Here is a 20,886-nt window from a genome sequence, read left to right as displayed (position 1 = left end):
GAATTGTTAGAACAAAATGTTCTTGTGTTGAGGGAGTACTTGAGTAGGGGCCCACTGTCCACCTGTTTCCTTAATACTAAACATATAAATATATGTACATGGATTTATTTCCCCCTCATCATATATAAATATATTTACATCTGTATATTCCTGTATTTAGATCTATATAACTGCCCTTTGCCTCCTAGCTCTTTCCTCTATTTCTTTGTACTTTCCTCTTGTCTCAGTATCATGTTCAGCTTTCATTTGGGTTTCAGGAATTCCTCTCGGTTACATTGTCCTTTATCCAGCCCTGTCCTTGTCGATCTTTATGTTGCATGGCACTTCTCTTCCTCTACCACTGCTTCTTTTCCTTACTTGTTTAATCTGTTTTATATCATAAAAGAGATTGATTTAAGGTATACATCCTGTCTCATTAATTTACCAATGACAACCCATCCCAAATGGGATTATTACCCTAGGCAGAAGCTAAGCTTTGTAACACATATTTTGGGGGGAGTGCCAATTAAATGGCTATCTCATAAGTCTGCACTCTAAACTCTAAAAACCCATGTGTTGAGTTAGTTCAACAAAGCTTTCAGTTACCACATTGCCCACCAGGGCTAATAATCATGCGTGTTTTGGAAGTATGTTATTTTCAAAGTCAATATTAAATTTTCTTCTGCCTGACATACTGAGAGCATTGTGTTCAGTGCTTGGTACTGCTTGCAAGAGGGATATTGTCAAAGACAGTGGGGAATGTGACTGTGGACACACGAATGTGAGAGACTTCGCTCCTGTTCACCACAGCATTCTTCATTACTTTCTCTGAGGCTTTAGGCATGGTCTCAGAAATTAGACTGAGCCTGGCAGTCATCTGGTCCTGGAGTCTAAATTTACATGTTATTTTGGATTCCAGATTATTTATCAAGAAAGACGATTTAGAGGAGTACCATGGAGAATAATTAAAAAATCTGGGCTATGTTAAGAGAAATCAACCCCATGTCATAAAGCTAATTCGGATTCACAGCAACCCTGTAGGACAGAGTGGAGCTGCTCCATTCACTTTCCAAGGCTGTAATCTTCGGGGAAGTAGATTGCTACATCTTTTTCTCCCAGAGTTTGATCCATTAGCAGCTCCAGTTAACAGCTAAGCACTTATGCACCGTGTTACTAGGGCTTCTTAAAAGAGAAATTAGACTAGAATACCTCTTTTAAAAAATTATTTTTAGAATTTTTGGTAGGTTATGGGGAGGTTACAATATTTCCAGAGAATAGAACCAAGGCCTATAGGCAGAAGTTATGATAAAGTAGATAGTTGTTTCAGTCTAAGGAAGAACTTCCACTAATGGGAAGGGAAATGTTCAATAATTTCCCACACGAGGAAGTGGGTTCTCAGTCCTGAAAGTGCTTGGCATGTTATATGGAGATTCTTGTTCAGGATAGGATTTTAGAGCAAATGAATCCTAAGATCCTTGTAAAAAATAATAAGAACAAGGTATAGTAAGCTGATGTCTGTCTGGTCATCAGTTTCAATCTTAGCCCTTTCCCTAAGTCCTCAGAAGAGGGTCTCTAAGCCTAGAGAATCACAGCACTGTTGCTGGGGATCTTTTCCCTCATCAGGGGTAGTGAATACTATATGTTGTGGCCCAACTAAACTCCGCCCCCCCCTCCCCGCACTCAAGAGTTTTTTATGGATATCTTTTTTGTTTCTGAAGATCGATATCTTTTTGTTTCTAAAGACCTGCTTTACTATTACCATTTAACTTTTACAATTCCATTATTATACACAAATTTATTTCTCCATTTATTTACTGGCTAACAGCTGTTTCCAGGTTTTCATTCTTACCTATCATGTGATCACAAACACTCTTGAATGTTCCTCCTTGTAGTTCTCTGTCTTAGCTAAGAGTTTTTAGCTGTTTGTAATTTAGGAGTGGAAACCTTTTATCAAGTGCAGGGAAGTCACTGTGGAGAGTGAGCTGCCGAATCCAGGCATTTTTTGGTGGCATTGCTGGAAACAAAACAGGAACGATTACCATGTTCTTTTGTAGCGCTAAAGAAGCTTATTGTGTTCCTAATTGCTCAAACATATAAATCCATCCTACCACCTGACAAAATTGTCTCTTTAATCCGGTATGGGGCCTTTTGTTTGTTCCTCTGGCAGAATCTGGCGGAGTGGTAGCATACACTGAACCTCGGGTATATAACTCTAGCTCCTCTGTGACATCCAAGGAAGGCAAGGAAAAGGCAGAGTTTCCCAGAGTGCAACAAGAAGGCCACTTGCAGCCTCTTTTGGGGGGCCTTGCTTCATAAAAGACTCCTTGACCTACCCTCAAAGCTACTGAATTGGGATCTCCAGCATCAAGGTTCCCATCAAGAAGCACACCAATTAGCTCCACACATCTAGTTTGAAAACATGTACTTTTGAGAATCACTATTTTAAAGCAACCACAATGATCTCAAGAGCTCAAATGCATTACCAACTGACAAGACTACAAAACGGGGGAAAGTTTGTCAGTGTGACAAAATTGTTGCTGATGGGAATAGGAAACTTTCTTTTGCTATATTATGAAAATGCTTAGATGAGTAGAATAGCTGAAGATATAGCTTCAAAATCATACAAAATGACAAAACCATTTTGGGTGGATTTACATAACTTTTGGTATCACCAACTGATGTACATCATTACTAAGCCAGCCTTTATTATTTATTAGCTGGGTGTGAATTTTGTCTTTTGTTAAAATCTGCTAATTACATAAACTATTTCAGAAATACTGTATCTATCTATTTTTATTTTTCCCAGGCTGCTCTTTATGGATGTGGTTGCTGGGCTGAAAACACTGGAGCTCATAATCCCTACTCTACAGCTGTGAGTACCTCAGGTATTTGATGCTTTCATGACCATTTTTCATAACTTCAGTCTTGTAGGATATTTAATATTTAAATTTTATATCCATTTTTATGCAAATTTGTCAGCATACACTGAAGGAGTGCAGCCTTTGAGATGGATTACAACTCAATTTAAAGGAAACCAAAATTCTCACAATTGGACTAGTAGATATATCTTGATAAACGGAGAAAAGATCAAAGACAAGAATTTCATTTTGCTGGTATCCATAGTCAATGATCATAGAGGCCAAAGTTGAAAAAGCAAATGATGTATTGCATTGGGTTAATCTTCTGCATAAACCAGTTTAATGTGTTGAAGAGCCAGGTTGTCACTTTGCAGACTAAGGTGTGCCTGAGCCAGGCCATGGCATTTTCAATTGCTTCATAGGGATATAAACGTTGGAAAATGAATAAGGAATACCAAAGAAGAATTGATGCATTTGAATTAAGGTGCTGACTAAGAATACTTAAAGTACTGCCAGAGAACAAACAAGTCCATTTTAGAGAAGAAGTACAGCTAAAATGCTTCTTAGACACAAGGGGATGGGGACTTATCACACACATTGCGTACATGTTATCAGGAGAGTGCAGCCCCTGGAAAAGGACATCATGATTGATAAAGTGGGTCAGCACAACAGAGGAACACTGTCAAGGAGATGGATGACACAGTGACTTCAAAAGTGAAACCGCAGAAGTGATGATGGCTCAGGGTGGGGTAATGTTCTGTTCTCACCGCCGTCTTGTCTATTTTGACTCAGAGGGATCCTATAGAATGGATTACAACTGCACATGTGGTTTTCCAAGACTAATTCTTTACGGGAGTACCACCAGGAGTTCTTTGGGAGAAAGGCTGGTCTTTATATTCTTGTATACAGTTACAGTCTCAGAAACTCATAGGAGGTCACTATGAGTCAGCATTCACCAGATAGCAGTGAGACGGAAGTTGAAATAAGAATGTATTTACTTCATGAAGTTGATTTGGTTCAGGAGACTACAGTGGGTAGTTAAAGCTAATTGATATTTTTCTCCATTAATATTTGATATTTCCTTCTTAATTTCCTTCTAAAGTCATCCTTAGTTTTTCAGTTCATGATGGATAGTGTAGACTTTTACCATAGATTGTTGCCATAACATAACCAGTGCTTATGTTACATCCTTATCCAGTTATCTCTGACCATCATGAGCCCATGGAAGCTGAAAATGATAAAGCAGGTCTCCCTGTCCTCTCTCTATGGGACTTAATGTGATTATTTTCTTCCTTCCTATGGAGGCTGTTGTTAGGAGATTGACAATATAAATACATGGTGGAGCTGGCTGATGAAATTGGGAATAAGGGGGAGCATGGAATTTTGCACTGCTTTGGACAAAGGATAAAAGATGTGTGTCTTAGGCAATTGCAGAAAATCCAGAGACCTGGCTTGCATTTTAGGTGATAATTGAAAGGCACAGGGTTAAGAGTGAGGCTCTTCCAAAGCCAGTGAGGCAATTGGTCATTAGCCCTGAGGAATCAACTCAGGCATCTTTTTCTCATCACTGGATGACAGGGAATGAGTGAAGGTCAAGGAGACTGATGATGTAAACTGTGACTCATGGTCCTGCATGGGGATTTATTTATTAAGAGAGATAGCAGAGCAGAGTAGTAAGAGCTGTCAAACATTTGGAGAATTGTACAGATTCTGCCCCTTACTAGTTGTGGGACTTGGACAAAGCAGTATTTTTTTTTAAATGGATAATAATACCTACCATTCCCGGGAGGATTGATATGAAAGGCACTTAATGCAGTTCACGGTATAGAGTAGGGGCTCAATACCTATTGTATTTCATTGATTTTAAAGTACCTATTATAAGACGTACTACTGTTTTTATTCCATTAAGAAAGGAGAATGCATTTGAATACATTTGAATTATAGAGCTAGTGAAGAATATTAAAAGTGCCACGGAGCACCGAAAGAACAAACAAATTGTTTTGGAAATAGTGCAGCCAGAATGCTCCTTAGAGCAGCGGTTCTCAACTTGTGGATCGGGACCCCTTTGGGGGTGGAACAACCTTTCACAGGGGTTGCCCAATTCATAACAGTAGCAAAATTACAGTGATGAGGTAGCAACAAAAATAATTTTATGGCTGGGGTCACCACCACATGAGGAACCGTATTCAAGGGTCGCAGCTTTAGGAAGGTTGAGACCCACTGCTCTAGAGGACAGGATCTTGAGACTTCTCCTTTTGTACTCTGGACATGTTTTCCGGAGAGACCAGTCCCTGGAGAAGGGCATCATGTGTAGTAAAGAAGCGGGGTCGCGAAAAAGAGGAAGACTTTAGATGAGCTGGATTGGCACAGTGGCCACCATGCTGGCCTTAAACGTAACGATTGTGAGGGTGGCCGAGGATTCGGCAGTGTTTCGTTCTGTTCTATATAGGGCTGCTGTGAGTCGGAACCAACTCAGTTGGCACATTCTGGCTTTACTTCTCCCAAGACAGATCTGTTTGGCCTTTTAGCAGTCCATGGTACTTTCAGTATTTTTCTTCAAATGCGTCAATTATTCTGTCTTCCTTCATCAGTGTCCAACATTCACATGCATAGGAGGCAATTGGAAATTCCTTGTCTTGGAAGAGGTACCCCGTAGTTCTTCAAGTACCATCCTTGTTTTTCAATACTCTGAAGAGCTCTGTGCAATTAAGCCCCTGGTTGGCCCCTCTAGCCACAGACAAGAGATACAAACAGCATTACGTTCAGAGAGAGATTATTGTAAACTTGATTATGCTGGATCAAACTAGATACTTGGTTAGCTGACCTCCTTCTTGACCCAACCTGAATTTGTTCTTGACCCAGCTTGAATTTCTTGCCTGTTCCATGACAATAATTTCTTCCATGACAATAATTTCTTCCATGACTGTTTAAATATTGATGGTATTCTTTTCTTTCTTACTCATTATTTATATTTGTATTTTTGTGTTAATAATATTTTATCCTTGCCATTTTATTTTGATTTTGTTTGATATTGTTTCTGTTAGGTGGCCCAGTTTGTGAAGATGGAGGAGATGCATATGGGAGGGGCTGCTAGGGTGTGTGAGGGGAGCAAACAATGAGTCTGGGAGAAGGGAGGGAGCACTAGAACTGATTGTGATTATGCATATACAGCTCATTTTAAAAGCAATCTAACATAGAAGTGTGTGATTTATGAATACTTTTCTCAAGAAAACCACAAGAGAAAAAAACCAAAAACTTGACCAGTGGTTACTTACCATGGACTTAGGGGAAGGAGTTGATGCCTAGGGGCCATTGAGTTGATGCCAATGGTGGTGGAAGAATTTGGAAAAGGATATCAATAATGGTTGTACAACACAAAGAGTACAGTTAATGACATTGAATTATATAAATAGAAAATGTGGAATTGGAGAATGTTCTCTCACAATTAGAAAAAAATACAGGAATAACAATGAGTACAAGGAAGAAGAAAATGTTCTTGAATTGAATATGGTGACAATTGTACAAGTCTTCTTGATATGATTGAATTATTGAATTACATGATATATGGATGAAATGATAATAAAAAACTGTTTAAAAAAAAGATATCTGTGCTACAGATTTACCCAATGCAACACATCTTTTGATCTCTTGATGGCTGCTTCCATGAGCATTGATTGTGGATCCAAACAAGACAAAATCCATGAGAAATTCAACCTCTTCTCCATTTATTATGAGGTTTCCTATAGGTCTATCAATGTACTGCTGCAACACTTGTTGGATGATTTCATAAACATTTTACTTGCATGTGATATCAATTATATTGTAATATAATTAGAGCAATATGTTGGTCCACCTTTCTTTGGAATGGATACCAATATGGATCTCTTTCTGTCAGTTGGCCAACTAGCTGTCTTCCAGATTTCATGGCATGGATGAGTGAGTGCTTCCACTTCTTCATCAGCTAATTAAAACATTTCAATGGGTATTACACAAATTCCTGTGCCTTGCTTTTGGCTAATGCTTTTAGTGCAAATTGTACTTCTTCCTTCAGCACCATTGATTCTTGCTCATATGTTACCTTCTGAAATGGTGGGATGTTGAGTAGTTCTGTTTGGTACAGTGCCTTTGTGTATTCTTTCCATCTTCTCTTGATGCTTCCTGCATCAGTCAATATTTTTCCCATAGTATCTTTCAACACTGCAAATTGAGCCTTTTTTTAAGTTGTTTTAATTTAAGATAGGCTGAACGTGCTCTTCCTCTTTTGGTTTTCTAATTCCATTTGCGTGTACATTGCATAATAGTATTTGACTTGGTCTTGTCACACTGCCTTTTAAAATTTTCTGTTCAGCTTTTTGACTTCATCATTTCTTCCATTTGCCTTAGCTACTCAATGATAAACAGCAAGTTTCAGAATCTCTTTCAAGATCCACTTTGATCTTTCTTTCTTTCCTTCCTTCCTTCCTGTCATTTTAATGACCTATTGCTTTTTTCATGAATGACATTCTTGATACCAGGTCTTTTGTCATTAGTATTCATTGTGTTAAATCAGTTCTGATGAAGTTCTGGAAATTCAGAATAGCCAGATGAGAAGTTGAGAGACCTGTATTTGGACAGGAGCGGAGGATACCTGCAAAGAGTGGCTAGTGCATTTTGTTGGGAAGCTCAATTTTGGGTCTTCAGTGAAGGTTTCTAGATGCCCTTCATTGTAAAATTTGTATTATCTTTTTTGGTATATCTTACAGACCAACTTGAGCTAACCCTGCCTCCTTTTCCTGGCATACTGGGTGTTGCTATTTCTCGCTTAACATGGCTGACACTGGGCTTTAGAGAACCTTCTGGTCATCATAAAATAGTAAACTTTAATGGCATTATCATAGTTAACATGATTTTTAGAGTGTCTGGGTTTAGGAGCATCTATTGCAGCTTGAAATAATTTGAAATATAATATGATGGGTTGGGCATAGTGCCATGGGAAATGTTCTGTGAACTATGACTTCTAGATATGAATGTAGATAAAATGATAAGTTTACAAACATTATTTTAACAGTACTTGACTGCTTGGATTGTTTGAATGTAGAACTGGAGAAGAAATACTGTTCATTTACAGATAACTGAGCATAACTACTAGTACACTTCCAAGAACTACAGTAATTAACTGATGCAGGAATTATTTATCAAGATATTGCTTTAATTAAGTCACTTCGTTCTGATGAACTATTACTATATTATTTCTTGCTTTCCAAATAGCTAAAATCACTAAAATAAAATAATGTGGAATCCTGAAATATGGTGAAACATTTCCTAAGAAAACAGTCCAGCGTGATGCTTTGATTGCCATATGTATATAATAATCGGTAATGGAGATGGACGTATCTGACCTCCTCTGGTTTCCCTGTTGCCCAAGGCAGGAGTCAGACATGCCTCCACTTTCCATCCTCCGTTACTTATTCTGACACCACTCTTCTTCCCACAGCACTGTGTTTATGCTGGGCTCAATGATTTGTTGCAGTGGCCACACAGAATTCACAGACAATCATTACCATTACAAGGATTTATTTGGGAAGTTAATAGGTTACCACAAGTCAAATTGAGATCAGCATACAGTAAGGATACTGTCATTGGTTTCCTCAGCCAGCAGCCAGTCTTTCTCTGGATCTCAGCCTCTCCGCCACGTGGTAGTTAAGTCTCTCTCTGGTCCTCAGTCTCAGCCACACGGTCCCTTTGCTTTTGCCTCCATGAGCCAGGAAGCCAGTCTGCCTGCCTGCCAGTTGGTCACACAGTTCCATAGCAGTGGGCCAGATGAGGAGGAGGTACCCCGCAGTCGCTGATACATCTGGTCATGCCAGCCTCTGCAGCTCTGAACAAAGATCTTTGAACATGTTCTTCTAGGGTCCTCTGGGTTTTCCTCTCTGCTACTGTTTCAAAAATGGCTCATCCTTACAGCCAGGGGTGTGGTAAAAGAAACTGACCAATCCTCTCTACTAGTAGTGCAAATGCCCCATTTGCGTAGGCCCCACTGCTCATTTGGTGGAAGTTATAGAGACTTGAGTAGAAAAGCCATATTAAGGTCACTTCCTTTTGGGTCGGGGCGAGCACGGAATGATGGCCATGAAGGCCTCAGGCATGTGTGAGTACCAGGTGGTGGGCCGCTGCCACCCCACCGCATACGCATCTTCACCCCCAACCACGGCGGGCTTCGCCAAGTCCCGCTTCTGGTACTTTGTGTCACAGCTGAAGAAGATGAAGACGTCTTCCAGGAAGATGTGTACTGTGGGCAGGTGTTCGAGAAGTCCCCTCTGCACGTGAAGAACTTTGGCATCTGATTGCACTACGACTCCCGCAGCGGGACCCACAACAGGTGCCAGGAGTACCAGGACCTGACCACCACCGTCACCCAGTGCTACCACGACCCGGGTGCTCGGCACTCCACATCCAAATCATGAAGGTGGAAGAGATTGCAGTCAGCAAGTGCCGCTGGTCTGCAGCCAAGCAGTTCCATGACTCCCAGATCAAGTTCCCTTTACCCCACCATGTCCTGCACGCACGTGCAAGCCATGCTTCACCACCAGGCCGCCCAACACCTGCTTCTAGGCACAGACCTACCCCTGCCCAAATCTACCCAATAAATGCCTTGGGGACCGGCAAAAAAACAACAACAACCAGAAATTGCACTTCACTATGCCATATATCTTAAGAGATATTAAATGAATTGATTTTTTTCTTAATTGTGAAATGACATGTTTATAGAAGAGAATTTAGCAAATGAATTAGTATTAGTTGATTAATTCATTAATTAATATTAATCAGTATTAGTATTTTTGGAGTTTTTTACTAGAAAACAAAAGGGGGGTACTATTTGGCTTGTATAATACTGTTTATTCAATATTATATACCAAGTACTTTTACCTACCAGTAATAGTCTTTAAAAATCATTTTAAAAGATATGAAGAATGTCTTTTTAAGAATAAATTAGGGTTTTTTTGGTTTTGTTTGTTTTAGCAATATGTCTTCTAAGTTGTGATTTCAGAGGCTGTTCTCTTGTGTAGATGTAATAAGAGAAAATTAAAGACAGTTCTTGTCCGGAAAGAGCATAAAATCTGTGGTTTTATTAGATATATAAAAACTTTCTTGCCAGTATAAAGATATGTTAAATATAATAAAATATGGATATATCAAAAAGCTCAATAGCCCATAATAACCATTCTTCTAATGAATGTGGAAACCAGTGCTCTCAAAGAGTTGCTTGCACTCACCTAAGTGCACCTGATGGCTTGACCGTGCAGATTCCATCAAAATCACTTGCCTGTAAGTCTAGCCCCCCACACTCACACTCCTCATCTCACTGAAATGTCACCAGCACTCTGACCTCCTTAATAGCCCTGCACACCGGGTCTGTTTCTCTGAAAGAGGCTATATATACTTGTATTATTATAGTGGATAAAGTGAGTCCTAAAATGTTCTTTTGATGTTTATAAATTTTCTGATTTTTTTAAAACCAGATACTTACTTTAATTACTTTGTTGTTGTTTTGCAAAGGAACAGATTTCTAATTTTAAAACACAAGGTGAAAGAAATGCTAAAAACAGAAGCATGAGATCAAGTGATGGGTTAAAATACCAGTGCTATGATCTCTAATGTAATTCTCCCTTTGATTGTTCTCACTTGAAAGAATGCCTTTCCTCCCTATTGTAGAGTTACTACCTGCTGTCAGTTGAAGAGGGAGTAAGTTGAGCAACTTGTCAAAGACTTTCTAAGCTCTCTTCATATGGTTCACAGAAACAGAGCTGGATTTTCATTTATTCTTTCATTCAACAGGAGTCCCTTTCATGTTTGAAAATTGAAAACGCATGTTTTTCAGTGTGGAGCGAGGAGATGTGTGCCCTCTGGCACACCTGTTTCTAATTTCCTGACTTGAAAGTATAACCCTTCAAAAGGAGCAGAAAAACAATTTCTTTCTGACACGCTGTTTGCGGCCCTTACTGGACTGAAGGTCTCCGTGGTTTTGCCATCTTGGTTCCCTCTGTAAAAGGTTCTTGTTAGAGGCTGAGCACACTCCAAATAAGCAGTGCCATTTACAGCACGGGACCATTTTGGCATTATTTTGTTGTGGTGGTGGTGGCCTTCTTCCGCTCTTGAAATAAAATTCGTTTTATAAAACACACATAAAGGTCTTTCTGTTTTTAAAATATTACATTTTAGCTGGGCAATATATGGTAAAAGGTATTTGTAAGCTGATGAGCTAATCATCCAGGAAGAAAGTGTGATCGAGCATTTGACTCTTTAAATGCCATACTGCTATTTAATAGAAATAAAATATTGCCAGATTTTACTTCAGATTAGTCTGTACTTTAAAATCTTGCCAGTTTAAATGACCGTAAGGCACAATGTTTACTTCAAGTTTTGTTCATTGATAATTTGTTGCTATGGAAGTTGTACATGGTCAAGTCATCGCTTCTGAAACAACATAGTATGTTGGCAAGCTTTCATTAAAAAACAAAAAACAGATATCCAGGGAATTCAGGGATTTAGCTCTCAGATGCTTGAAGTGTGGTTCGTAAAGCCTCCCCTAGACATTTACAGCATAATGTATATGGTTCTTTAGGCAGCAACTTTAGTTTAGGCTGCCTGTTTCTAAGAATTATTTGGGATAATAATTGTATATTTTCATAAAGAGCTTCCCAAAATGGGTTTAAAAATAATTTGTTTATTAAGACCAATTCTTCTCAAACTTTAGTATGTTTATGAATCAATTGGGAGATATTGTTAAAATTCAAATTATGATCCAGATTGGGGTTGTAGCCTGTGATTTTTTAGGGACCTGGGATTCTGTACTTTTCACAAGCTTCCAGGTTAGGCCAATGCTTCTGATCCATGGACCATCCTTTGAATAGAAAGACAACATTTTGATGGCCACAAGCAACAGGACTATTTGGCCAAATGGCACTGGCCCCAGCTATGTCTTATATGTAGTACCCATCATGTACAATTTGCCAACATCTTCTCTGATTGCCTTTTATAGTGGATCTGAAGTTAAGATCTGGTGTATATCCTTGACTTCAGGGTATCTCTGAAAACATTAAAAAGAGAATTTTCATTGATGGCTTACTGAATACATGTTATAATTCTTATTAGTGAATTAAAGCATGGTGTAATCCACAGTATAACATACCATGTCCAAAAATGCTAGCCATTTTTATTTTGAAGATGTTCATATCATTAGAAAAATAATTTATTTGTAGTTGCACTTTTTGTTTTCTTTAAAGAACATTGAAACTAACTATGGACCAAATTGTCAAAGATTTTGTCTTGCTTGGATCCACCATCATTGCTCATGGAAGCAGCAGTATTGCATTACGTTTATCTGCTGCACAAGACATCTTTAGAGCAAGGACTTTACTTTGAGAGCTGTGTTGCACCTGACATAAGCCATGGTACTTTCAGTTGCCTCATATGCATGTGAAATTTGGACATTGAATAAAGAAGACCTAAGAAAAAGTGATGCATTTGAATTTTGGTGCTTGAGAAGAATATTGAAAGTATTATGGTCTGCTAAAAAGATGAACATCTGTCTTGAAAGAAGTATGACCCTAGTGCTCCTTGGAGGCAAGATGGCTATATGTCACCTTGCATACTTTAGACATACTGTCAGGAGAGACAAGTCTCTGGAGAGGGACATTATGCTAGGAAAAGTGGACAGTATGCAGCAAAGAAGAGGAAGGCCCTCAACCAGATGGATTGACACTGCTGCAGCAACAGTGGACTCAGACATGGGGAAAACTGTAAAAAGATGGTGCAGGACCATGCAGTGTTTCATGCTGGTATGCACAGTGCCTCTATGGATTGGAACGGACTTTATGGAACCTAACAACAACATGGACTAACAGAAAACATGGGAGTGTGTTTATTTTAAATCTGAGTTGGATATTGAAGAATGAGAGCTTTTAACTACAATTCTACAATGGTATTTTAATTGAGAGTCCCGGGGTAGTGCTCTGGTGGTGTATTGGTTATGCATTGGGCTGCGATCTGCCTGGTTGGTAGTTTGAAACTACCAGCATCCATGGGTGAAAGACTGGGCTTTTTACTTCTATAAACAGTTACAGTCTCAGAAACCCCCAGGGGGTCACTAGGAGTCAGCATTGACTGGATGGCAGGAAGTTGGTTTTGTGGTGGTGGTGGTGGTGGGGTGAGGGGTGTTAAGGTTTAAATCCATCCAGAGGTCCTTGAGAGAAAGGTTGGGTGGTGTCCTTTAGAAAAACTAGCTGCTGAAAACTATGCAACATAGTTGTCCTGACATACACGTGAACTCAAGAGTCAGAATCAGCGCAACAGCAATTGCATTTTGTAGGCATTTTGTATGTTAAGTCTACTTGTACCCACATTGATGAGAATAGCAGGGACACTCAGGAAACAGACTGGGATAGGGATGTTTTTGGCTCTTGAATCAGACTGGGTTTTAAATCCTAATGGAGGAAGTAGGTTAGAAGGATATGTCCACTTGTTCCAAGACCAAGATATCTGCAGTTAGGGAAGAGAAAGACAAAAGTATGGTAGGTTTATTGATAGTCTCACCTTGTACCATTACATGTCCATTTAGTTGGTAGTGAATGTTATGGGTATATTTAGTAATGCTGAAGATTTGTATATGTTTTTCTCTCTCCACCTTGGCCCTAAGTAAAAATATTTTCCTAGTTTTTCACATTTTACCTGATAAGCTTTATGGGTTTTAATTGATCATATTTAGTCAATATTTACTAATATTGATGATAGAGTGATAAGCTCATGATTGAATTTTGTTTTGATGACATGGTGTTAGCAAAACTCTTTTTGATGAATTTTAAGATAGCTAGCAAAATTCATGTCAGAAGACCAAAAAAGATTTGAAGATTTATTGAGCATTTGTTTTGTATATTTCTTCCTACCCTAAAACTTTATATTTGCTTCTTCTTTATCCATTAAGTTTTCCTTCTTATGACCAAATAAATGTAATTTACAGCAACACTGTTATTGTTAGATGCAGTTGAGTTGACTCCAACTCAAAACAACCCTTTGTACCACAGACCAAAGCACTGTTTGGTCTTGCACTGTGTACCATGCTAGAACACTGTGGCAGCCACTATGTGAGTTCATCTCAATGAGCTTCTTCCTCCTGTTCACCAACCTTGACCATTTCAGATCCTGCTCTATATTCCGGGTCCTATTCCAGGTACTGGTCTTTCCTTATAAAATGCCCCAAGTGCTCAGGAAGAAGTGCTGCCATGATCACTTCTAAGAAACATTTTGGGGAAGTTCCTCCAAGGAGGATTTGTTGGTTCTTCTGACCCATCTCGGATGCTTTCAACCTTTGCCAACATGTGATGTAAACCTATTCTTTGATCTTCTTATCTCATTGTCCAATTTCCACATGCCTTTATGGTAATTAAAGAGACCATGGCTTGGGTCAGGGTCACGTTGGTCCTCAAATTTACATTTTTGGCTCTTTAACACTTTACAGAGGAATTGCACAGTAGATTTTCCCAGTGTAATACATGATTTGATTTTTTTTAATTGTTGACTTAAGCATTGTATGTGGATCCATGTAAAATGAAATCCTTGACAACCTCAATCTTTTTCTGCATTCATCGTGTTGTCTATCGGTGCAGTTGTAAAGCTTTTGTTTTTCTTTACAAACTCTTGATTGAACCCAAATTTCTACTCTTTTTTTCAGTCTCTTCTTCCTTTGTCTCTTCCTTGCCCAACCCTGTAGATCAGTGGTTCTCGACCCTCCTAATGCCATGACCCTTTAATACAGTTCCTCATGTTGTGGTGATTCCCCGAACCATAAAATTATTTTCGTTGCTACTTCATAACTGTAATTTTACTACTGTTAAGAATAGGGTGACCCCTGTGAAAGGGTTATTCTACCCCCGAAAGGGTTGCTACCACCAGGTTGAGAACCGCTGCTGTAGATATATCCTTTGTGTGGACAGTGATATCATATTACAGTTCAGACACTACATGTATGGTGGCCTTTTTTCCTCTCCCTTTTTAATACAAAGTTTGGGTGCTTCTTGATGGAAGAGCTAATGACTTGAGGTTATATAGTGAGTATTTAAATAATATCTGTTGAATGCAATTGGGTAATAACCCTTTACATATTTCAAAGCACTGTCAAACAAATTCTGATGGCTAAATGACTTCACTTTTTCCCCAGTGGTAACCCAGAGATAGTGCTCATGCTTCATTAAGAACTTTGGAGAAATCATGCCAGAGGATCTGTTTATTGCACAGAAGAGTAATCTGATTTTAATTTAATTTACTTTTTAGAAAACCCTTGACAATTTTATACTTTAATATTCCTGTAGTAAAGTGCTTTAGATGGCAGGAAACAAAGATTTCAACTCAAACTGGCCTCAAAAATGAGAAAATATGATTTCACATAGGACACTTTCTAGATGTAAATGTATTCAACCATCACCATTAGTTCAACAGCTTCATTGATGACATCCCTGACCCGGGTCTTTTCCTCATTCACTTACTCTACTATATTTATTGTTGACCTCAAAGCTGGTAGAAAGATGGCTACTGTATTACCAGACATGTCACCATGACACAAAAACCTCTAGTGGAAATAAAAAGCAATCACTTTCTGATGTTTTCTAGGAGTTAGGAGCACTTTTCTCAGAAGCACTCCAAAATACATCTCTTACATTTTGTGGCTTGACTAATGTTGGGTCAGTATTCAAAACAGATTGACACGTGCCATCATTTTGTCACTAAAAATAACAACAGCTATCATTTGTTGAGAATTTGCTATGGCCAGCCACTGTGCCACTGTACTTTTTTTTAATGAGATGCCAGAGGTTCATAAAGATTATATGTAACTTCTGTGTGTCTGAATTATCCAAAGAAATCCTATGGCAGTAGAGATAGGAGAAAATGAAGAAGAGGGAATAATGTAAGTTTAGTCAGCTATTTCCCTACTCAAAATTATTGGCAAAGTATTTAGAGAGTTAAAAATGTGTGGTTGTCCTTTATATCTACCCTAGCCAAAGCCATGTCTTCTTGCCATTATTTTTGGCTTACAGAGTACTACTTGTGGAAAATGGATGTTTTTGTTTTGAAAAATCAAATGCTTGTAGATTTAAAACAAAACAAAACCTCTACCACAAAGTTTGTTTATATCTTCAATTTACTTAAATTGAATAGATGAAATAGATCTGGCTTTTTTCATATTGTTTATGTTCTGCTATGCTTCTTGGTTCTAGGGCAGGATTTCTGATTCTGTTTGAAATTGTTTCAAATACCATTTGCAAGATAAATATGGAAATTAATAAAGAGGACATATCACTTCTATTCAGTAGCCACTGTAAAAACCCTCATAGAATAGGATGAGTTTTATCACTATTATAAAATATCTTGCATGTATTCCCTCAATCTACTTTTTTTTTAGTTTTGAAGGAAGTAAGATTAACCTGTATAATTTTTAAAATGAGGGATCATTTGAAGATCCTACTCCTTTCTGCCTTTTAAAATACATATTTTGTTGTGTTTTTAGTGAGAGTTTACACAGCACATTTGGCTCCCATTTAACCATTTTTACACATATTATTCAGTGATATTGGTTAAATTTTTCACATTGTGTCTACATGCTTGTTAATTCCATCTGGTTGTTCCATTTCCAGTAATCTAGTTTCCCAGCTTTCTTACCTTCTAATCTTTGGTTTAGGGTGACTATTGAACAGTTGGTTTCATACAGATGATATTTAGATGCAAGGATATTATTTTGTGCACTAAGGTGTGCCTGACCCAAGCCATGGTACTTTCAATTACCTCATCTGCATGTGAAAGTTGGCCATTGAATAAGGAAGAACCAACAAATCTGCCTTGGCAGAGTTATGTCACAAAAGTCAATGTCGCTGGGCTTTTCTCCCTCCGAGAAAAGCGAGGCTTCTCCCAAGTGATTTCCCACTACAACAGAGGAAGCCACACACTTAAGACAGCAAACCTGACAGTACAGGGAGCAAAGATTTAATAAGGAAAATATGCTTCAATCAAAGCGGTTGCCTCACAATTTGATGAAGACAAGGTCTAAGAGTACAGCATTGAATGTATAGGGATCAGGTGGTGGAACCCCATTCGCCTGCCTCAATCTGTATCCTGCTTTCCCATTGGCCCTTTTCCTTGCATCCCAGGTAGTGCTTATTACTGTGCAATGACTGGTCCTGTAATTGACTGCTTGTGCACGGTGTGCACCTCATTATCATGGGAGGCAGCGTTGGGATGAGTTATCTGCCCATGACTCATGGAATGGATCATGTGCAGCAATTTGGGGTGAGTTATCCAGATCTCTAGCTGACCCTGACAGAAGTAGATACTGAATGTTTCTTAAAGGCGAGGATGATGATACTTTGTCTCAAGTATTTGGACATGTTGTTAGGCAAGACCACTCCCTGGATAAGGACATCATACTTGGTAGAGGAACGGTGAAAAAGAGGAGGTCCCTTGCTGAGGTGGATTGACACAGTAGTTACAATTAGTGTCTTAAACATAAGAACAATTGTGGGGCTGGCACACGACCAGGCAGTATTTAGTTCTTGTTATGCACAGGGTTGCTATGAGTCGGAACCAACTCGATGATACCACACAACATCCACATACCACTCATGGTGTTCATTATTTTATAGACTATTTAGTTATTTAGCCTTGATGCGTAGTGGTTATGTGTTGGGTCACTAACCGCAAGGTCGACTGTCTCAGAACCTCACGGAGTCAGTTCCATCCTATCCGATAGAGTCACCATGAGTCCAAATCAACTCGGTGGCAGTGAGTTTGGTTTTTGATTATTTAGCTAAAGGTAACCTCAGGGGCAAGTTTCAGTTCAAAGTTTAAACAGTAAGACAGGACAATAATTTTAAGGAGTCCTCTAGCCCCAACCACCCCAGTAAGTCTGAACTTTTTAAGAATTTGAGCCCCTTTCCACATTTTTCTCATGTTCTCTCAGGAGACAGAGGACCTGCATAGAGAAGGGTGGGTAGTGATTGCCAGCACCATCTAATGCTTCTTGTCTCAATGAATATCTGGATATGGTTTATGCAGAGTGTCAGTATTGTAGACGGATACCTTCTCTGAATCTTTGAATTTCTTCTTTTTCTGAATGAATACAGACAATCGCTATATCGTAGAGGACTGCCTACAAACTTTTAAGATGCCAGATACTATTCACCAAACTAGGATGTAGAACATAAGTTTTATGAGCTATATTAAGCCAATTGACAGAGTTGTCCTATGAGACTGCTTTTTAATTCAGAAAGAAAACCAGATACGTGCACTCTTTGGTTATGCCTAAGAAAAATATCTATAACTGTGCTCTCTCTGCAGTTTATTCAAATATATAATGCATGTACCCACATACCTAAAAATACATATGAGGGGTACCCCCAAAGAAACAGAACTGAGCTGGGCAGAATGAAGCTTTTGTAGTACTCATTTTCCCACTAGGTGAGCATCAAACAAATCTCTGAGTTAGTGGACCCAGTGACATTGCCTGGGAAGGTTCTCTCATGTCACAGGGAAAGGAGTTTCATTCAAACCTTATGCTGCTAGGAAATTTTGTTTCCTGCTTGAGAAAAATGCCACAGAAAAGTGCCATTGTGATGTTGAACATAGCTAACAAGGAGAACACTGTGGGAAAAAGTCAAGTGTATGAGTGGTTTTCTCGTTTCAAAAAAAGTGAGACATCGATTGATGACAAACCTCATTCTGAACATCGTCAATGTCCTGAATGGACAGAATGTCAACTGTAGTACACTTGGAGTTCATTCCACCAGGTCAGACTGTTAATCAAGCTTTCTATTTAGAGGCTCTGTAAAGATTGAGTAACAGTGTATGACCAAAAAAAGGCCTGATTTGTGGAAGACAAGGGACTGGTTTTGCCGCCATGACAAGGCACCTGCTCACACAGCCATCTTGGTGTGCCAGTTTTTGACAAAAACACAGCATGTCTCTCTGGCCTCATGCACCTTACTCACCTGACCTCACTCCGTGTGACTTCTTTTTGTTTACCCAAAAGAGGGACATGAAAGGACAGCAATTTGATGACTTAGAAGAGGTGAAGAAAAAAATGAGGACGTGCTGTCAGCCACCCAAACAGATGGTTTGAAAATGGAATCACAGACTTGACAAATGTGTTCAGTGTAATAGAGAGCACTTTGGTGGTGGTAAGGTTGTTCTGTAAAAAAAAATTTAAATGCATAGTTTTGGGAAAAAAATCCCAGTTTTCTTGGGGGGATACTTCCTTGTATAATGTGATTTTTGTTGTGTATTTTTTTCTTACAAAAACATACCCACATGAATACTGCATACTGGTGGAAATGATGAAATAAAGTTCTAGCCTAGTTTGCTTATGCATACACTGTACATGTCTCTTGGCATTTTCAGAAAGTGGATTTTTGCTTCATCCTCATTCAGTGGTCCACAAAATATTACTTTTGATCACATTTGTATAACATGAGAAGGCTTCAAAGGAGTCATAAAAAATAGAATTGAAAAGTAATGAAATTTTTCTGAGAGCTTTTTGAAACCCCCTCCCTTGGTTTAAGCCATAGCCAAGTCATGGATTGAGTTTTGCAGTACTCCAGTAATTGGAAAACACACAATTGAAACCATATCTGTGCTCTGGGTTATTTTTCAGCCAGGCTTGAGATTTTTAGACTTCCTTGGGCTAATCTGCACTAAGGTAGGTTCCACCCAGAAGGTTGGATAGAGAGTTGTGGGACTTCCACAGACCAAGCATAGGTTGGCCCCATGGTTGGTGGTGACCATTACCCATGTGTTTCTGCGTCCTAAGGAGCCAGCGCCAGATGAAGCTTGGCATCAAGGAGGTTCAGGTGCTGTATTGCCTCAGCTCCAAAGGGCTCCTAGGCTCCTGTTGGACATATCTCCTCTAAGCAAAGGATGTGAGACCCTTCTGCATCTGTGACTTCTACACACAACCCATAATATCCACATGGGTAGCAGCTGACGAGCTTGATTGTAGGGCAGATTGTGTGTGGCTGTGATTGTGAGGCTGTGACTTGCCAGCCTCACCCACCTGAGAGTGACCTCCGCACCCAAGGGAACTCAGGCGCATGCACGCATGGGGTTTCCAGCTGCCTGGTGAGGGTTGTTTCTAGAATAGAAAAAGTGATTTCTTCCTTCATTGGATAAGGTGGTTTACAGAACAGGGAAAGAATCCTCTTGGAGAAGGGCTAGCTACTTCAGAAACTTGAAGGTAGACTGGTGAGCATGTGTCACCAAACTTCCGTGTCAACAAGTACCAATATGAATACTTTATATTGAATCTATTGGACAAAACAAAAAAAATTGAGATGGATATATAAATAGTAACACACAGACATGTGCCGTATGCAGAAATGCACAGCACAATATTTGTGTAAAAATACCATAGATGCATTTCTACTCATATATGACCATATATATTTTTTCAGTTAACATTGCAAAATTATTATCTTTTAGCAAAAATATTCTTTTGTGTAGTTGTAGTTGCATCATTAACTTTGCAATTTTCAAATTGTGTGCATTTTACTCACATTTGGCCCTACCTTTCCCATCACAAAAAACCAACAAGTATCTGTTACCCAGAGAATGATTGCTCCTCTTCTTCCCCTCTCAACCACCCCCAGTAACCACCAATGAATGCTGGTTTCTGAATCTAAAGCTATATTTTGGAGAGTGTCATCCTGCAAAATGTATCCTTTTGTGTTTATTTCTTTTAGTATAATGTCCAGAATCATCTATTTTAAAATTTTTTGAGAATTCATTATTATTTTTCTTTTTTTAGTAAATTTTTATTGGAGACTCTTACATCTCTTATCACAATTCATATGTTCAACCATTGTGTCAGGCACATTTGCACGCATGCTGCCATTATCATTTTCAAAGCATTTTCTCCTTGAATCCTTGATGTCAGCTCCTCATTTTTCCCCATCCCTCCCCCGTCCGCCCTCCCTCATGAACTCTTGATAAGTTATAGATTATTATTTTCATATCTTATATCGTCCTCTGTCAC

The 20,886-nt window shown here is 39.0% G+C and overlaps 1 protein-coding gene and 1 pseudogene across 3 annotated transcripts in view; both read left to right on the top strand.

Annotated features, from left to right (window-relative positions):
• TASP1 (taspase 1) overlaps positions 1–20,886 on the top strand; it is a 311,341-nt gene that overhangs the window by 157,518 nt on the left and 132,937 nt on the right. For 2 of the 3 annotated variants that reach the window (XM_004698159.2, XM_045295276.1), the window contains exon 10: positions 2,786–2,864. In XM_004698159.2, the coding sequence (XP_004698216.1) occupies positions 2,786–2,864 (79 nt within the window). The remainder of the gene's footprint in view (positions 1–2,785; positions 2,865–20,886) is intronic. The other variant, XR_006680566.1, reaches the window with a different exon arrangement.
• Positions 8,946–9,428, top strand: LOC115871316 (annotated as a pseudogene).

This window comes from Echinops telfairi, unplaced genomic scaffold (assembly GCF_000313985.2).
Source record: "Echinops telfairi isolate 266 unplaced genomic scaffold, ASM31398v2 ScPeMD7_5592;HRSCAF=6446, whole genome shotgun sequence".
In the NCBI taxonomy this organism is placed as follows: domain Eukaryota; kingdom Metazoa; phylum Chordata; class Mammalia; order Afrosoricida; family Tenrecidae; genus Echinops; species Echinops telfairi.
The sequence above is the reverse complement of the archived record's forward strand: the minus strand, read 5'-3'. Positions and strand labels throughout refer to the sequence as shown.